Below are 17946 nucleotides of genomic sequence, written 5' to 3' on the forward strand. Positions count from 1 at the left end.
ACTAGTAGATTTTGTATACTGGCTCATACTGTTGTCATGCACACTTATATTTTTAATTAGGCTACTTAATTTCTCCTTTATGAATCAACACCTATCGTTATGAATGACGTAGGCTACATGATAGGGCTTACTTTAATAGTTTATGAATGTGTACTTGATGCAGTAACAACAGCCTAAAAGATGGGGGTATGTGGATAGTTTTTCCTCCACTGCAACTCTGTTTTTCCTTAAACTATTTTGCATATTTGACCACTTGTACAATTGTGAAGTACTTGTAGGCCTACTCAACATTTAATTCACGACTGTAGATTTTACGAAAAAAAAAACAGGTGATCAGTTTATAAAATATTCTGTTTTGTTTTCAGATTAGACTCAACCATACCCAACCATATATAAAGGAATTATAATGATCTACATTAAAGTAGGCTAATGGTCCAACAATAAAAGAATGCAACACACAGGGAACATTCTGCATTATGAGTAATCTTGCTTATATAACTTGTGCATTTTCACTTTTCTTCTCTATTTTTTAAATAGGCGTACAGTATTTTTACTTCTAATGGACCAGGCTATTTGTACCTGTGTATTATTTCTATTTTAACGTAGCCTAAGTAAATGATCTGAAAACATTCGCATGCCTTGTGGTGGACACATCAAACTAAAGCTCAAAACCCTCCAGAGCCTACAGCATGTAAACAACTATGAACCATTCATACAATCGTAGTAAAAAGTGGGTGGCACGAGCGACACGCCCCCCCTCTCCCCAAATGGGAAGTTAACGGGCACCACGTGACCCCTGTTTTCACTTGACTGGCTCGTGAGAGGGCGGCGCGTGTGACGTCAGCGGGGAGACGATACAAAACACTCCGCGAAAATAAAGATTCCTCAGAGAAGTGTCAAGACGTGTATTGAGTGTTTGTCGATCATAGGATTCTGACAGGCAACACCCAGGGATAAACGCCAAATATTAAATAAGAAAAAGAAAGGCGCGTGCTGAGGAAGTGAAACCGCAGCAGGTTGACTGTGGGCGAGGCGCTGTCACAACAACATTACACTTTTTGACAAGTTTATTTCCTTCCTAAAACCCACGTGGACTAGTCGCCAGGGTTCATGTGTGACATATACAGCCTGGATTCTCATTGCGTGTCTCCACGATGCAACATGAGTTGGGCGATGGAGCCTGCTAACTTCTACGAGTGCAACAAGCTGGGCGGCCCGCAGCAGGGGGTCTGCAAGCCGGGCAGCAGGAGCGACAGTGGCGGCGGCGCGGGAGAGGACAGCACCATGGTGGAGCTGAGCACCGCCCCGGCCATGTACGACGACGAGAGCGCCATCGACTTCAGCCAATACATCGAGTCCATGACGGCCGTGCCCAACCTGGAGCTATGCAACGACGAGCTCTTCCTCGACCTGTTCAACACCGTGAAGCAGGAGAAGGCAGATCTGTACACCTTGCAGAGCTCCGTTCCACCGCCGTCGCTTTCGGGCACCATGCACCAGCTGTCAGCCCCGTACACGCCGGAGAGGAGAGCGGACAGCGGGATGGAGAAAGGGTCCTTTAACGCGCCCATCAAGCAGGAGTCCGACTGGAGTGACAGCGACATGTCCTCGTCCTTGCCCTCGCAGATCGAGACGTGCGCCCAGACCTCCGTGAGCCTCCCCACGGGCCAGCCGACTCCCCCCACCACCCCGGAGCCCGTCTCCAACGCGAGCTCGGCCAAGTCCTCCCCGCGGAAGATCGGGAGGGAAAAGGGAAAGAAGGTTGACAGGTACAGCATGGAGTACCGACAGAGGCGAGAGAGGAATAACATTGCAGTGAGGAAAAGCAGGGACAAGGCAAAGATGCGCAACTTGGACATGCAACAGAAGATGATGGAACTGGGCTCCGAAAACGATAGGCTTCATAAAACCATCGATCAGTTAACCAGAGAGCTCTCGGGGCTCAGAGATTTCTTCAAGCAGATACCCAACTCCCCCTTCACGAGTTCCTCGAGTGCAGCAAGTCGGTGACAAATTCACTATCCTATGAACTGAGTGTTAGGAGACATACCTCAAGAGACATTTTTTTTGTTTATACCATCTGTACCAGATGTTTTTTAAGCTTACCATAATGGCACTGGAAAATATGATGTTGCTGCCATATTTTGTGGGATTTATTTCTGTATTAAATTATTTTACCACTGCATTTACATGGTTATTATATCTGACATGGTACATGTTTTATAATTCCAAACTTTGTATAAGACCCAGAGCATGATCTTTTATATAGTTTGTATAAAACCTTGAAAACATTTGTTTATGGAATCTATAATAAAATTACTGAAACTGTGCAGAAACACCCTGGTCTGTGAGTAGTCTTTGCATATATTGGTCAAGTCATGTTGAAGGACGGGTGCGCTTGCAAGAAGTCGGGAAGTGCAACAGGAAATAGAAAGTAAAATCAGCAAAAATGGCTTTTATTGACAGCGTCAGTCATTTTAAATACAGAGGTAGATGAGTTGCAAATATATATCAATATATTTTAGGCCACTTTAAAAATACAAGTTGACAACCAAAAGTCCTGTTCAAAAAGTCCCATCGCAGTTGATGAACCACGTGGGCTGCTTTGACAGAATGCATGCCACTGCTCTACCCTTGGGCTGTCAACTCCTGGTCCACAGGATCACGTATCATTAACACAAACAAGACCTTGTCTTCTTGTCGCTCATTCACTTTGGCGCAGCCTCAAGCTGTCAGGGAGGCCTTCAGAGGGAGGGAGGGATGAGTGGGAGGGGGGCTAAACTGGCTCTGCCCAAGGCCTAGTGAGCAGATCCTTGGAGCCAGCTGAGGATTGATATCGTTAGCTACTTGCCCTGACGGCGTCAGAGGCAGATCTCTTCCAGACCGATGTAGAGGGCAGGTTTCCTGGTGACGACTCGGACGTAAACAGCGAGGGGGCCCACCTCTTTCCCCAGGACATTCTCCACATCGTAACCTGGGAACTGAAACCCACTTTATTTACTATATGTTTAAGCAACTACAGTATAAAAAAATGCATTTCTGCATGTGAAAATTGAAGGCAAACATCTTCTTTTTTTTTTTTAACTGATGATGTTGCAGGAATATTTGAGTGCACTTGAGGTCATGACTGTTGCACATTGTAGGATTTCTGTTAATACATCAATATACTACTTTTCGAACGATAAAGAGCATTAATGCCCACAACTGCAATTTACACTGAAATAACACTGCATTTGATTTGATAAGATTATGAACATCTCCACCCCCTGCAGGTGATAGAGTAAATTAACTTGATATATTCTTAGCATGCAAACTTTAAAAGAATAACTAAATACAGGAGGTGGTGGAAGATTACGTCAGTATTTTGGCAGCAAATTCTTACAACTGTTATCAAGGAGTAGCGTGACTCAGGGATTATTTCTGTGTTTAGTACAGGCTGTATCACCCTGACATGAACAGATGACTGTGCTTTCAGGATATATTGACATAAGATCAATGCACCATGTCATGTTATGTAACAGTTAAAAAAAACACATACCTCATTACCCTCCAGTGCTGTGGTGTTGAGGATGGACGTGATCGTCTTTTGCTGCAACTGTTGGAGAAAGATGATGATGATGCATGAAAGGCGCGGAACCTCTACATGTTTTTACTGTTCATCTTTAATGTTGTAAACTTAAAAAAATTGATTCCACACTGACATACTGCGCTCACTGGCGAGCAACAGTCTGATAGACTCAGGGTGTTCAAATATCAGTCGGCTGATAAGAAGTACACAGATCGTTTTATCAGCTTGGCTCGCTAAGTTTTGTGATAACAAAGTCACAGCACGTCTTCCATATTGACAAGGCGGCTTTGATACACATATGCTGCAGAATATTAATTTCATCTCTTACAGTCTCACTAAAGAGTAGCACCTGTGGAGCATGAGAAGATTCAGTGTCTTGCTCAAGGACACTTCAACAGGACAGATGCTTCTTTGCACAAAGATTCAAACCCACACACCAGCACACTTGGAAGACAAGCTCTCTTGCTGCTCTTTGTACGGTCTTCTTAAATAGTTCAACGTTTTGAGGAAAAATGCTTATTTGTTTTGATGAAAATATCAATACCACTCTCATGTCTGTAGGCTAAGTTGCCTGGGAAAACGGTGGTGACTGTTTGCTGTTTTGTACCGGCTGCAGTGTGTGTGCCAAGCTAAGCTAACTGGCTGCAGCTTCATATCTCCCCTACTGACATGCGAGTGGTATTGATCTCCTCATCTAACCCTGCAAGAAAGTGAGTGAGTCTATTTTCCAAAATGTTGAACTATTTCTTAAGAGTATGTGTAAGCTAAATGCACAGTGTAAAACGCCTGATCAAAATGCTGGTATTCAAAAGTCACAAAACTGTTCTTACCTTAACCTTTAGAGTGCAGTTACTTAATGAGGAGTTCACAAACACCTCCAGGTGAAGCCTCATGTCCGGCTTGTCCACCACCAACTTACAGGAAACACAACGGAAGCTTTGACTGTGGAGAGAAAAACCCCAAAACAAAAATTAAGTTAGAAATTGCCAGGATGTTTTTTCATTTAGATAGTTTGATTCAACTTGAGAACTTACGATCTTTCAGCCAACGTTTCTAAGTTGACACTTGCACAGTGGTTGCAAGCAGGCCACGAATAAGCCGTGTTCTCATCCACACCAACTATCACACCTGCAGGCAGAATTTAAACAGATACATTTAAAATTAACACAGAAAACCTCCTAATGAATCATCCATGTACACTCTACATGGCATACTTTATTATTCATTCTATTCAAGTTATTCTCAACTGGTAGAGGCTAAAGGATTCAAATTGATGGCTAACTAGAGAAACCCCTGATAAATGATCTACGCATAGGTTTCAAAGTGTGTGTATGTTTGTGACAGGGTGTAAGAGATAAACGCATCCCTTTCATTTTTATCTGAGATTGAGGAGATAAATGCAGCAGAGTACTATACACCCTCTCACTTAACAACCATAGCTGCCGGCCCCACAAACAGAACACAGGATCTTAAATAAGATACTGATAAATTGCTCTCGTACATTCCTGTCAGAGCCTTTTTTTACCGACTGGTAATTTCCAGAAGATAGTATTCGCGCACGAGTTGCAAAAGATAACACGTTAGTTTTATTTATTTTTTCAGCCACCTGACCAAACATGTACGGCCAGAGGGGCTTGAAACAAGAGGGTTCAAAGTTTGATCTTTACCCTCGACTGTGACACAGTGTCGACAGATGCAGATCATTATCTGATTAAGGCCGCTCGTTGCTGCACTACATTTACATGACTGGACAGAATCAAAGAAAGCAATTCGGTGCAGAAAAGATTTTAAATGGATACTCTCAGAATCAAATAAATGTTAAAGTAGAATGCATGCTGAAAGTATGCAATACAGATTTGTGGGGAAAAATGCTCCTCAACAACGTTGTTGCACTGATTTAAAGCAGGCATGCTCATTTTAATGCAAAATGACATGGGAATTGACGCAAATCCAACAAAATGTCATGTGTTTTTATTTCATAAAGCACTAAACAATGATAGCCCGAGGACAATGAATAAATTTATATATGAGAAAACAAGTGGTCTTTCTTCCCCCTAAGAAAACAACACATTGGGCAAGTTCCGCAGGAATCACTAGAGATGAAGCGTGTTACAGGAAAAACCGCAGGGCCCAGTGAAATGAAGGGGGGGTGAAACTAACCTGAGAGAGAGCAGAGGGAGTTGGGCGTGATCTCAGGGCCCAGGGGATCCAGTCTCACAGGTTGGGGCAGGGTCTTTGCCTGGGGCTCGGCTGTCGACTGTGACAGTGACTCTAACCTGGCTGAGCCCTCAGGATCCACAGAGGAAATCTCAATAACTGACTGCTCCACACACAGGAGAACGTCTACATTTGGAAATGTTAAAATTGAAACGTTATTTTAAAAATGCCAAAAACTAGAGTAGGGGAGAACGGGGTAATATGTCACACGGGTAGGTTGCCACAATCGTTATATCTCGGAACCAGAAGTTGCTGTCTGTTAAATTTTGGTATGTATGTAAATATCCACAACTGGGATCAGAGGTCACCTACATAGTCTTCCTTGGAGTTAGACTGCTGAATTTGAGGTGAGAGGACTGTTAGAGTTTTTCATGTCAAATTGAAAATATTTAGCTCCTCAGTATTTTTCTTCTAGGCTTTTACACAATTGGGTTTATAACAAAACACTTGTTACCCTAAAAAGTGTGAAGGGTAGGCTATAGTTTAGATTGTTTTTAGCAAGCTAATGAGTTGTCAGATGGTTGTTGGCCGTGATGCTAGCAAGAAATTCCAGTTGGGGTTGGTCGTCACATTTTTTGGAGGGTTGGTTGTCACATGTTATCCAAAGGGTGCAGCCAGGAAAAGAACCCAATAACAAAAGAAAATGTCAAGCTGTATCCTCACTGACACCCCAGAGAAGGAGAGAATAGAGCAGGAAAGGCAGCTAGCATGCAAAAGAGAAAAAGGGCAACAAAGTCAAAACGACCCAGTGCATCCCAAACTAGACCAGTTGCCAAGGCTACTGCACCCCAGTGCACTCCACCCCAGCGGGGGAAGAAGAAACAGAAGAGAAAGAGACAGGAGGAGGAATCTTCATCAGATGAAGAGGATAGTTTGTGATTGGTTTGTATGGAAACGTTCTCTCCAGCACCCGTTCAGGGGAGGTAAGGGAGAAGTGTTGTGTGTGCAACCAGTGGGCGCACAATCTCTGCTTAGTTAGTGAGCAGACCCTACATTTGCCATCACTGCAACTCAGATAGTGAATGTGTGTATCGTGGTTGAGTAGGCTATTATTGTTAGACCTATTTGTTTTGTTCTTTATGTTGTTACATACAGTAGGTTGGTCTTAATATGGATTTCCTTTTTGTTTATTCCTTGCTCATTTTGTGTTAAGATGCATAAAGTTATGTAGACCTATTTTTCAACTTGACAATGAAATTAAACTTTCAAATGTAGTTCTGCTTTCTTGCCTTCTTTTTAAGATTTTTCCCATTAAGATAACATAACATTGTGACAAACAACCCCATAGTGTGTGACAACCGACCCCTTGATGGGGTTGGTTGTCACCATGTGTTAGAGTGTCTTTGATGGTAAATTTCTTCTTTATTACAATAAGTTAGAAAAAGTGAGGGGTTCACATTTCAAGCCAACACCTTAAGCTTCAATTTAATGTAGGAATGACTATTGAAAGATGTTTAGGTGATGAGCAATTCTCACTAGAGTAAAAAGTGTGCCTACTTACCCCGGTGTCCCCTACTGATTGAACTCATCCCCAAACTATACGACTAGTTAGGGTGGAATATTCAGATCCATGAGTACCAATACAACAATGTATTTTTGCATTTAGCACAACCACTACCTTTACTTTTAGTACAGAAGGCTAACCTACTTACTTAATTTATACTGCCTTACAAGTAGGTAAGTACAACCTTTCACCTGTAATAATAAATAAAAGTACTTTTAGATGTATGTATTTGCATTTTCACTAAGGTACCGCAAGTTAATAGTGACTGTCAGATAATTTAAGTACAGTATAAAGTACAATATTTACCTCTGAAATACATAAAAAAAATAAAAAAAGTAGCATAAAATGGAAAAACTCAGTATTTGTGATTTGTCCTACGGTAAATGTACCTATTAACTGTTAGGGTGTCATGTGACTTGTCTTACAAAGATAAAACACCCTATGAGACAGTTGTTGAACTGCATGTCAGGTCTTAATAAAGCTCTACCATGTTCTCTGATGGCATCTCTGAATGACATGCAACAGGCAGTGGGGGCCTTTAGTGCTTCGAGGACAGAGGAAGTGAGCACGCAGGAAGTGTTCACACACAGGGCCACTGTTCGCCTGCACGGCCTCTCGGGCTGTTCCTCCTGAAGACTGGGTTCTGTCAGCACCAACCAAACCTCACCCTGGCCTACATCCTTGCTCTCAATTAGAAAACAGAGAAGCAAAAAGAGTTAAGGGAAGAGAATTACTAAGAATCAGACACAGACTGACCTAGAAAGAAAGGGCTTGAACGTAACAAAAGCTTACAAAGCACAAATTAGATGACAATTTTCTGTCTAAGAATCAGCTGAAAAAAACTGCTTTGACGTCAGCAAGCTACACACAATGCTTGTAACGAGTGCAAATACTTAAAAAAGAATGTGTATCTGTGTTCAGTGGTGTGAGCGGCAAAGTCCACCACTTTGTTCTGAGCTGCTATCTCATCTCGGCCAAAGTGTAAAGGTCTCACCAATCAATGGGAAAGAGCGCCTGGGCCTCACACAGCGATACGAACACTGCTCGAGTCGTCAGAGCTCAATCTAATCTGTTTAGTGGTTGAATGATCGCAAAAGAATGACTGATGAGCTCTAGGACAGTGTTCATTATGCCCTTCTGAATGAAGTCAAATTTAAAAGGTGCACTATGCAGTTCCAGGAGAGGTTTTTTTTGTTTACATTTGCAGATCCTGCAGCTAGTTTACAAAGCACAATTTCTCTTCATGTCACTCTTGGTATTGAATAATTCTATAATCATATAATCAAAATTATTTTGAGGCGCATAAGACTAGAATATGATTGTAGACAAACGTGGGTGAAATAGTAACTTTCAAGGTATCTTTCTAACTTCAAGCGATCCAATTTTCCTGTGAGTAAAGTTTGTTTATTCAGTTATGAGAATAAACTTTAGAAATGTTTCATTTCTCTAACACACGCAGGTGCATAGTGCACCTTTAATCAGTATGTTTCAGAAATCAGAAAAAAGTACCTGTACTATTCTCTTGTGTAGGACAGTGGCAACAAAACTGCAGCGGCAGGTTTTAAGCTCACTCTGAAAACACAAATGAAACAGGTCTGAGATCGACCTACAGACAGATCTTCAGCTTTTTTTGTTAGTACATTTTCTGTGGGTGTGTCCGTTTTACCTGCAGTATGTCTCTTAAGGTTTGTTGTGTGGGAGGAAGGTAAAGGGGGGACACAGTCTGCTTATCAACAGGTTCAACTGAGCTCTCCTGACCAGACAGCAGGTAGCAGAAACTCGGAGCTGGACCGGTTGGTCTATTTTCCTATAAAAAGACACAAAAGACGAGGCGTCTTTGAGTGACCTCCAAAAAAGCGCTATATAAATCTTATCAATTATTATTATTATTATTATTATTATTATAAGGCAGTTTTATGTTTAACAAAATACACAGGGTCCTGGGACTATTTTGTCCACGCAAAAAATTAAAATATATATATGTTTTTTTCTATTTTGGCATTGAGAGCTTAATGCACTGCAATGACAGAAAACATACAAAACAGTTTTCTGATATTTTTGCATTTTCTGCATTTGCAGCATGTGCTGTTATGCTGAATATGGATCTGTCAACTTGGTATATTAGTCAGTTCATTGAAAGTCAAAAAAAAAATCTTGAGTTGCAGCCCCAATTTGTACCATAGAAATGAGTATATATTCCCAAACCAAGCCCTCACAAGTTTCCTGTTATGCTAAGAACTTACACTGGACATACTGGGTGTGTTCCCATGATCTTGAAGAGGCATGACTGGGGGCCATAGACTCTCTATCAAGCTGAAGAGCCTGGTACGCCTGAAGGTGAGACACAAAAAAGTGGAAAAAAAGAGTAAGGCAGAGGGGGTACGGAAAGGGGAGGAAAAGCAGGAGAAACTAGTGAATACAGGACTTTAATCTGAAGATAGAAAGCTTACACAGCTAGTTTCACTTCCACTGAACATGTATCTAGGACAGAGCTTGTTTTAACGTCACAAATAAGCTGGGAGCATGCTTGGGCTGGTAGAGCAAACACACACACAATTTTTTTTTACAACCCTTTCGTTTTGAGAAACTTAACGTGGGAAAACTGTTCACACCCTGTATAAATCACAAGATCATTGTTGTGCAAAAATAGCAAGGTTTAGAATAGCAAGTAGAAGTGATTTTAACAGCTACATATGTAAAGTGATATAATCTGCCTTCTTTCACCACATTCACAATCACAGATTGAAGTTAGATCAAACGTTATATGCTTTTATGAAGTTATGCTGAGGTAACTATTGAAAAGGTACAACGGTAAAACATTTCAAGTACTAGTTCCACTAGTACACATCAATCTCTTGAATCATTGTCTCTTTCCTTAGAAGTACTAGTTGAGTTCATAGTGGCCAGTCAGTGTGTATCAGCCTGTGGTTAACAACCTGTTAGTCAGCCTGTAATCACAGGGTTTCTTTGTGTGGAACTGGTTCTGCAGCCCATTCAAGTCCAGCGACGCCAGCTCAAGGATGAGTAACGACAAAACTAACAGGACTCATTCAACACATTGTGATTTTGGCACTGAGCACATATTCATGTTTAGACAACTTTAGTGCACATTGGTAAATGCTTTAAAGCCCAGCTGAAGTTTGTGGTTAAATGTCTCCCTATGTTAAGAGCTGAAGCAGTGATCAGTACACAGTACAGATTGTTTTCATTTTCTTTTTAGTTGGCATAGATCCAATGGACAGCTTTGCTTGTGAAAATATCTCCCTATCATAAAGACGATATTGACAGGACACACACTATTCACACATGTACCAGGCTGGCCTCTAATTATTTATTTAGAAACCACACACCTCTAACTGACTAATGATGTTAAATCAACTAGTTCAACATCTTGGGAGATTTGCTTATTCTCCTTCTTGCCGATAGTTAGATGAGATGATTGAAACTTCTCATCTAACTGAGGAGACAGTTAGCCTAGCACAGCATGAAGGCTGCAAGCATGGCAAACAGCTAGCATAGTTCCGCCCCAAAGGTAACAGAATCAATCTACCTGCACCTAAATTTCACTGATAAACATGTCACATCTTGTTTGTTTAATCCGCTTATGTCAAATTATTGCTTAGATGGGCACAGTGACTTGTCTAGACACATGTCTTCACTGTGACGTTAATTAGTGAGCTTTAGGGGGAGCTGCAATGTTGTTGTTGTTGTTTTGTACCTTTGGAAAAAACCAAGCTAACCTGTCTGTATGCTACGTTAAGCTTAGCTAACATTGTCCTGCCTGTAGCTTCATAGTTAGTTGCAAGAGTGTGATGAGAGTAGTATCAATCTTCTCAGAAAATGCAAAAAAGTGTATAGCCCAAAATTTTAAGCTTTTCCTTTAAGGGCTAGATTGTTGGATTATACCTAGAAGTCCAATATTTACTGCTTCTAAGAAACTGGGGGGTTGCGGTTGGGGGGCAGTGACTGCCCAATTTGTCCCAACCCACGTGTTTGAGCACTGGAGATAGCCATCCATCACAGTCATGACCACAGAAAACCCTCACAGGCATTATAGGCTGCGGGGGCATTGAAAATACCAAGGATGTAAACATACCCCCCATCTCCATGTTCCTATGTCAGTTCTTCTAACTGCTTCTAATCTGGGATCCTTACTATGGAAACTCAGAGGGAACACAGAGTGTGCACCTCGGTATCACTTTACATGTAAACACAGTCGCACTGCTGGCAGAACAGCATAATCGGGTTCATATGAGCTGCAGACATAAATCTTTCTCTGCATTGTAAATGTTGGTGTTGATGCTTGAGAGGGCTATTTGAGGATAAAAAGTGGGGAAGTGCGTTTGTTTGTAATTCTGGAGATTCACACAAGAGGCACTAAAACCAATCTCCATATGGTTAACTTGAGACTTAGTGCCTCTAATGCACACAGGGCCCTGAGGCAACTTAACTAGCATTTCATATCTGGATCTGTCTATCACAGGTTGTTGTCCACTATGACTAAGGAGAGAGATAAGATAACCTTTCATAAAGCAGAAATCCACAAACTGGCAGCGGTCACAGGTTGAAGTTTACCCATGGCTGTCAACTGAAATCCAGGTGAAAGGCCACCGAAGGGTATAGAGGACCATGTGGTTCTCACCTTTCTCGAGTGACCCGCTGCACCACTTTAATGCCTCTCAGCACACAGGTCCTCCCCTGCCACATGTGGCAGTACTGGTGGAGGGAGTCCTTGTGGGGCAGGAGGTGGAGCTGGACCACACTGAACATCCCGTAGCTGTCCTGGACAAGGACACAGAGCCTGGAAAACAAAAAAAAAATATCAAAACGTAGAGACAAAATCGGTCTCAATTGATACACTACAATAATCTAAACATTTGAAAATTGTTGCTTACAGAGTGCAACAAAATAATAATTTTCCATTTTAATCTCTAAGGGCGCTTTCACACCAGCCTCGTTTGGTTACAATGAAACTAACTCGGGTTTGTTTCCACCTTTGCTGTGGTTTGTTTGCGCAGGGGAGAACACCGAAATTGAACAATTGCGCACCAAAAGTGGACCGAAAAAGCAAACCGAAACCTTGTTGAGGTGTTCTCGGCAGGGGCGGATCTACGGGTGGGCCTAGTTGGTACAGGCCCACCCAGATTGACAGTGGGCCCACCCAATCAGATTCATGAAAATAAATAAAAATAAAAATCTTTTTAATGTTTAATTGTCTTTTCTCATACAATATATGTTTTTTTCTTGAATACATTTATAATTTAAAATATGTACAGTAGCTACTAAAATATAATAATATTCAGAAACCCCTCTCGTAGCCTACTCATTAGTTCTGTCCAGTGACGTCTTTACGCAAAATCATGGTCGACGCAGACAACGGATGGCGGTTTCGTGCACTATCAGATAGATCCTTTTTCTGTTTATCAACACGGCGGATGCGCGCGCTGCATAGTTGCAGAAATAACAATTGTTTGGCTGGTTGCCATGGTTACCCGTTTGGTTGTATTGCAGATGCGGTGTTTCTTTATAGGTCCATGGTGTTAAATAGCGATGTTGTCAGTTTACTAACAGTTTATCAGTGAGTGATAACATTGGTTATGCGGAAACATTAACACTATTGAACAGGAAACGTCTTAATGGCCCATACGCGTTGCGGGCAGTTGAGTGGATAAATGATGAGAAGAAATGGCCCCGACGACTTCAGCGGCCGGACTGCTGTTGGAGAGTGACAGTGAAGACCGACAGACAGATAGACAGAGAGAGGCAGAGATGCCTTTATTTCATAATGTTGCTTTTTGATTTAAAAGTGATCATAACTAGCCTATAGTGATCATCTGTTTTTAGACTGACTCCTGCTTTCGGGGCGTTGGGCTCACGAGCCGACCAGTTTATCAGACCAGCTGTTTGAGACGGAGATGAAAAGGAAAGTGAAACTTATGGTGGAGCAGTTAAATAGTTAAATTAATAAATATTAGCCTATAACCAAACAAAATAATGTGTTGTGTTATCTGCTTTAGTAGCCTACAGTAGGCTAGCACATGTCGACCCCACTCGGTTTTTGTTTATTGATTTTTCCTAAATGGTATGATTTAGCCTACTTACCGGCTACACGTGTACACGTGCAAACCCCTACTGCCTAGTCAAACCATAGAGTCAAACACAAGGGAAGAGGACGGAGATGTATAACGTCTGGGTCATTGTAAATAAGCCTCCATTGCTTTCCATTGATATAGCCTCGTCTCCGGTCACTGTCCTTATTGTAAACATTTCACAACTCATTTATGTAATTATACAGCGGTGCATTTGGGCATTTACTAGCTTTATCACCATTCAAACAAAAAATAAACGGTTTGTGCATCCAACAGCACAACAAGACATGATTGTGGCTCGTGTCGCTCTCGTCTCTTTCTGCAACGGACATGCGCAGTAGAGCGGGGAGTGACGCTGTGTGACGTAGACTGATGAGGGGTCTATAGCAGCCTCAATTAGCAATGGCTAAACTGCTCTCTTTGAGTCACTTTAAAAAAAACGACGTCTACAAAATTATGATGAAATACCGTTGGACCAGGTTGTAGCTATGCAGACTCCGCAGCATCAGGATTGCCCGGAGATTGCAGAGGAAATGGCCACAACCAGTCCTGCTAATGTTAGAATAAAGCCGCAGCCGCTGGCATCCAGAGAGACAACCGTCGGCGGGACTCCATCGGATCTCTCTGCCCTGGAGGAACCCGCCACTCAACCAAAGCTGAAAACATTTCCAGCTACTGTCATAAATTGGAAATCACGCTCATTTAACATCAGGTGGTATGAGCAATTCAAATGGATGGAATACAGCCAAGAGCGGGACGCAGTCTTTTGCAGGGCGTGTAGGCATTTTACAGATATGCACGCAGAGTTTACTTTAATCAGAGATGGTTACAGGAAATCAAGCAAGTCGCATGATTTTGCACAAACTAAACTAAAAGCATACAGTGACAGCCATACACCGCAAAGCCGCGGGACAGTTTTGAATCAGCTGCACGGCGACGCCCCGTCATTTGTGGAACGAAACCGGGAGCAAAGTTGTTCTTGATATTGCGTTCTGTGCCAAGCTAGAAATACCACCCCGAAATGCCACATTGATGAGCCACCACATCCAGGATGAGCTGCTTGACGCTGCAGCATCAATCCTGCTACGCAAGATAAAGACCGAACTGCATGGACAATATTTTGCCATACTTGCAGATGAGTAGGCTAAAGACTTAGCTAAACGTGAGCCGGTTGCCGTGTGTGTGCGATTCCTTCACGGAGGTGTCATCAAAGAGCGGGCAGTGGGCTTTGTTGCGACCGCAGACTTGTCCGCGAAAGGAATATCATATTAACAATTTGACACTTTTGTCTTTTGAAAGAGAACTAATTGACAGTTCGGATTATGATGACATAATCAACTTTTTCAACTCGAAGCCTGGGAGACTCCGCCTTGTGTAGAAGCTCCGGTAAGACTGGCCCACCGTGGCATTATTGCCGTTTCTGAAAGTTTTTCTGAATATTAATTAATTCGATTCGTTTGATCCATTTTCATGTTCAGGTTGTAGTCACTATATAACGTGAGCTATGCAGTGTTGGATTTGTTTTTTTATTTTGTTATTATCCTACATCTGATCCGAGTCTGACAGACTGGTAGGCCTATGTGATATGACATGAGTAGCCTATAAGGCATATTAAAATACTACAGATTTGCAAGTTCTCTCCACTTCATAATTGTATATAGGTAGTAGGCTATATAAGACTCGCCTTGTGTAGAAGCTCCGGTTAGACCGGGTTTTTGTCATATGGTTTTTGTATGCTTGCCCGCCGTGGCATTATTGCTGTTTCTGAATTTTCTTTTCTGAAAATTAATTCATTCGATTCGTTTGATCTATCTTCATGTTCATGTTCAGGTTGTAGTCACTATATAACGTGAGCTATGCATGAGTAGCCTATAAGGCATATTAAAATACTACAGATTTGCAAGTTCTCTCCACTTCATAATTGTATATAGGTAGTAGGCTATATAAGACTCGCCTTGTGTAGAAGCTCCGGTTAGACCGGGTTTTTGTCATATGGTTTTTGTATGCTTGCCCGCCGTGGCATTATTGCTGTTTCTGAATTTTCTTTTCTGAAAATTAATTCATTCGATTCGTTTGATCTATCTTCATGTTCATGTTCAGGTTGTAGTCACTATATAACGTGAGCTATGCAGTGTTGGATTTGTGTTTTTATTATGTGATATTCTGACATGAGTAAAAGGCATATTAACATGTAGGCCTACTACCGATCTGCACGTTCTCTCCACTTCATGATTTTATATTATGTAGGCTATAGGCTACGTGTTTGTTTAATCTTTGAAAAAAAAACAAAGCCCATCCAGAATATTCCTAGGCCCACCCATAAATTACGTTCTGAATCCGCCACTGGTTCTCGGTATGCCTCCAACAAACTCTGGTGGGGTCCGTTTGTAGTGAAAACGCGATCTGAGTGGATCTTACCCAACTGCAGGAAGCAATATTTTTGAACTAAACCAGGCAGATGAAAGTTGAGAATATTTTTATTGTAAAAAATAAAAATAAAAAATCCAGAAAGGTCCATTCAAGCATGCAAAGTATTGAAAGCTCCTGGCTGCAACTTTACCCTACTGTGGATGGATTTGCACACTATCCAATTAAATCATAAATATCTGATTTTGTTTTTGTTTTACAAAAGTAACGAACCATTTAAACAATTAAACAGTTAAAAAGGCATGAAACATCACTGCACCCAGTGACACACTAATGACACTCAGCAGAAGCTTAGCACTGACATTTGGATGCAGTAATGCTGGAGGCTGGATTGACAGGCTGTTGCTGACAGAAGGGACCTTTGGCCTACAAAGTTTGGAGGTAGTGAACATCTGTGCAGTCCTGCTCTCTGCTGGCTCCAGTATCTCAGCCAGTCAAGCCCAGACACAGCCCTGTACCAACCCTGACAGTAAACAGTGGAGTTCATATCCACTGGTTAGACAAGCAACGGCCAGGGAAGAAGAAGTGGAGGAGGAGGAAGAGGAGGGAGAAAAAAGAAGATGGAGGAGGACTGTCAGCATGCCAATCATGCATGTGCATGCTTGCGCCTTTCCTAGACATAGGGAAAGTTTGAGACTGTTTTCAACCACCTGATAGCCTATTAATGTCTTCTGTTGGTAAACATGGGGTCTGTGTGTTTGTTTTGACAGACCTTGAAATAGATATCTAAATAACATGACCTGAAGTTACATTTGGTGGTGTAGGCCAACATTTAAACCAAGATTATTCTCAGTTGTTTGCCTCATCCACAATCTAAAAACAGATCTAAACTTCCTCTTGTTAAAACAACAAGGAATGGTGAACATATGAAAACTCAGTGACAAATTATGTTTTCTGTAGGTGTTATGCTTATGCAGTTGTAGGCACAAAGGCAAAAGTGAACAGACACCAGCCCCAAGCAATTCATCTATTAAGGCAAAGACATGGTGGACACTTTGACCAGTCAGACAAGAAAATACCTCAAGAAAAATGTACTTCCTGAAAGCAGAAACAAAGAAGAAAACTTGACTTACTACGGTTGGAGTAAGTAAAAGCCACTGTGCCGGTGTGTGAACCCTGTCTAATAATTATTTTCATTATTAAAGGTGGATTGAGTTATTTTGGAGAATGCTTGTTGTCAAAATGACTTTGTCAAAATCAGTGAATATCTCCTCAAGGTCCTCTACCTGTCCGTACTGTGTGCACACTGAATTATTTTGGTGCCAATACACAGTCTAGGCTCTCTTAATGGGTATGTAAACAAAAGGACCCACCATAGCTAGCAACACACCCATTTACAGAGCCTCAGCACACACAGAGTATGGACATTTAGCGGACTGTGAGGAGATTTTTACCTGATTTGGATAAAAAGTGATTTTGACAACAAGCATTCTCCACAATCGATGACTCCACCTTTAATTGATCCGTCAATTTGTTAATTTTATATCCGTTTAGTGTAACCAATGTCAAAAAGGTCGAAAATCGAAAGACATTACATTTAAAACTCACATATTATGCACTTTGCTGTCAATTTTATATGGTCTAAGTAGTTCCTAATACTTATTTTTTTTAAATGTTTGCTGAAAAACCCGTTCAGATAATGTATTGTAGCAAGCCTCTATACCCTGATGTTCCTCTGGTCTGCATGGACATATAAAGAAAATATGGGGATGTGGCTGTGCCGTCTATGACGTTATAGACGGCGAGAATTCGGACTGGAGTATATTGGGGGGGAGGGGTGGGGGTTTCAGAAAGGGGGAGAGTGAGAAAAGGAGATATTGTTATTTTTTTTTATATTTTGGCAGTCTCTAGGCACACCGTGGACCCATGGATATGTTAGAACACATTTAAAAAGTGCATTTAGCATAATATGTGACCTTTAAAGTGATACACAGACCAAAGACGCACATTTATACATTTAAAAATAAAATAAGCATCAATAGTTTTAGTATGTAAAAAATAAAAAATAAAAAAAAATAGTTTTATTCATTAAAACATCAGTGCACAATGGCGTTTACGAACATTACTCAAACTTTAAAACTTTGAAAATATTTTCAGCTGAGTTGTATATAACACCTAGAGCTGGTACAGTCAAATTAGGT

The 17946-nt window shown here is 41.4% G+C and overlaps 2 protein-coding genes across 3 annotated transcripts in view; one reads left to right on the forward strand and one right to left on the reverse strand.

Moving 5' to 3' along the window:
• Positions 1-901: 901 nt before the first annotated feature.
• Positions 902-2330, forward strand: cebpd (CCAAT enhancer binding protein delta). Its single transcript, XM_080034839.1, has one exon. The coding sequence runs from the start codon at positions 1111-1113 to the stop codon at positions 2008-2010; it is 900 nt and encodes a 299-aa protein (XP_079890965.1). The 5' UTR covers positions 902-1110; the 3' UTR covers positions 2011-2330.
• Positions 2331-2428: 98 nt separating this feature from the next.
• The window catches only part of spidr (scaffold protein involved in DNA repair), a 35730-nt gene continuing 20212 nt past the window's right edge, over positions 2429-17946 (reverse strand). For both annotated transcript variants that reach the window (XM_080034838.1, XM_080034837.1), the window contains exons 11-20: positions 11932-12090; positions 9533-9620; positions 8956-9096; positions 8799-8861; positions 7777-7975; positions 5729-5911; positions 4603-4696; positions 4399-4510; positions 3539-3595; positions 2429-2981 (exon numbers count right to left, since the gene is read on the reverse strand). In XM_080034838.1, the coding sequence (XP_079890964.1) occupies positions 2862-2981; positions 3539-3595; positions 4399-4510; positions 4603-4696; positions 5729-5911; positions 7777-7975; positions 8799-8861; positions 8956-9096; positions 9533-9620; positions 11932-12090 (1216 nt within the window). In that variant the 3' untranslated portion in view covers positions 2429-2861. The remainder of the gene's footprint in view (positions 2982-3538; positions 3596-4398; positions 4511-4602; positions 4697-5728; positions 5912-7776; positions 7976-8798; positions 8862-8955; positions 9097-9532; positions 9621-11931; positions 12091-17946) is intronic.

The sequence above is a fragment of the Ammodytes marinus genome, assembly GCF_949987685.1.
Source record: "Ammodytes marinus genome assembly, chromosome: 9".
NCBI classification, from domain to species: Eukaryota; Metazoa; Chordata; class Actinopteri; order Uranoscopiformes; family Ammodytidae; genus Ammodytes; species Ammodytes marinus.

What these genes read in the sequence shown, in the direction of transcription:
- cebpd (XM_080034839.1), top strand. Translation starts at nt 1,111, where the DNA reads ATGTGTGACATATACAGCCTGGATTCTCATTGCGTGTCTCCACGATGC.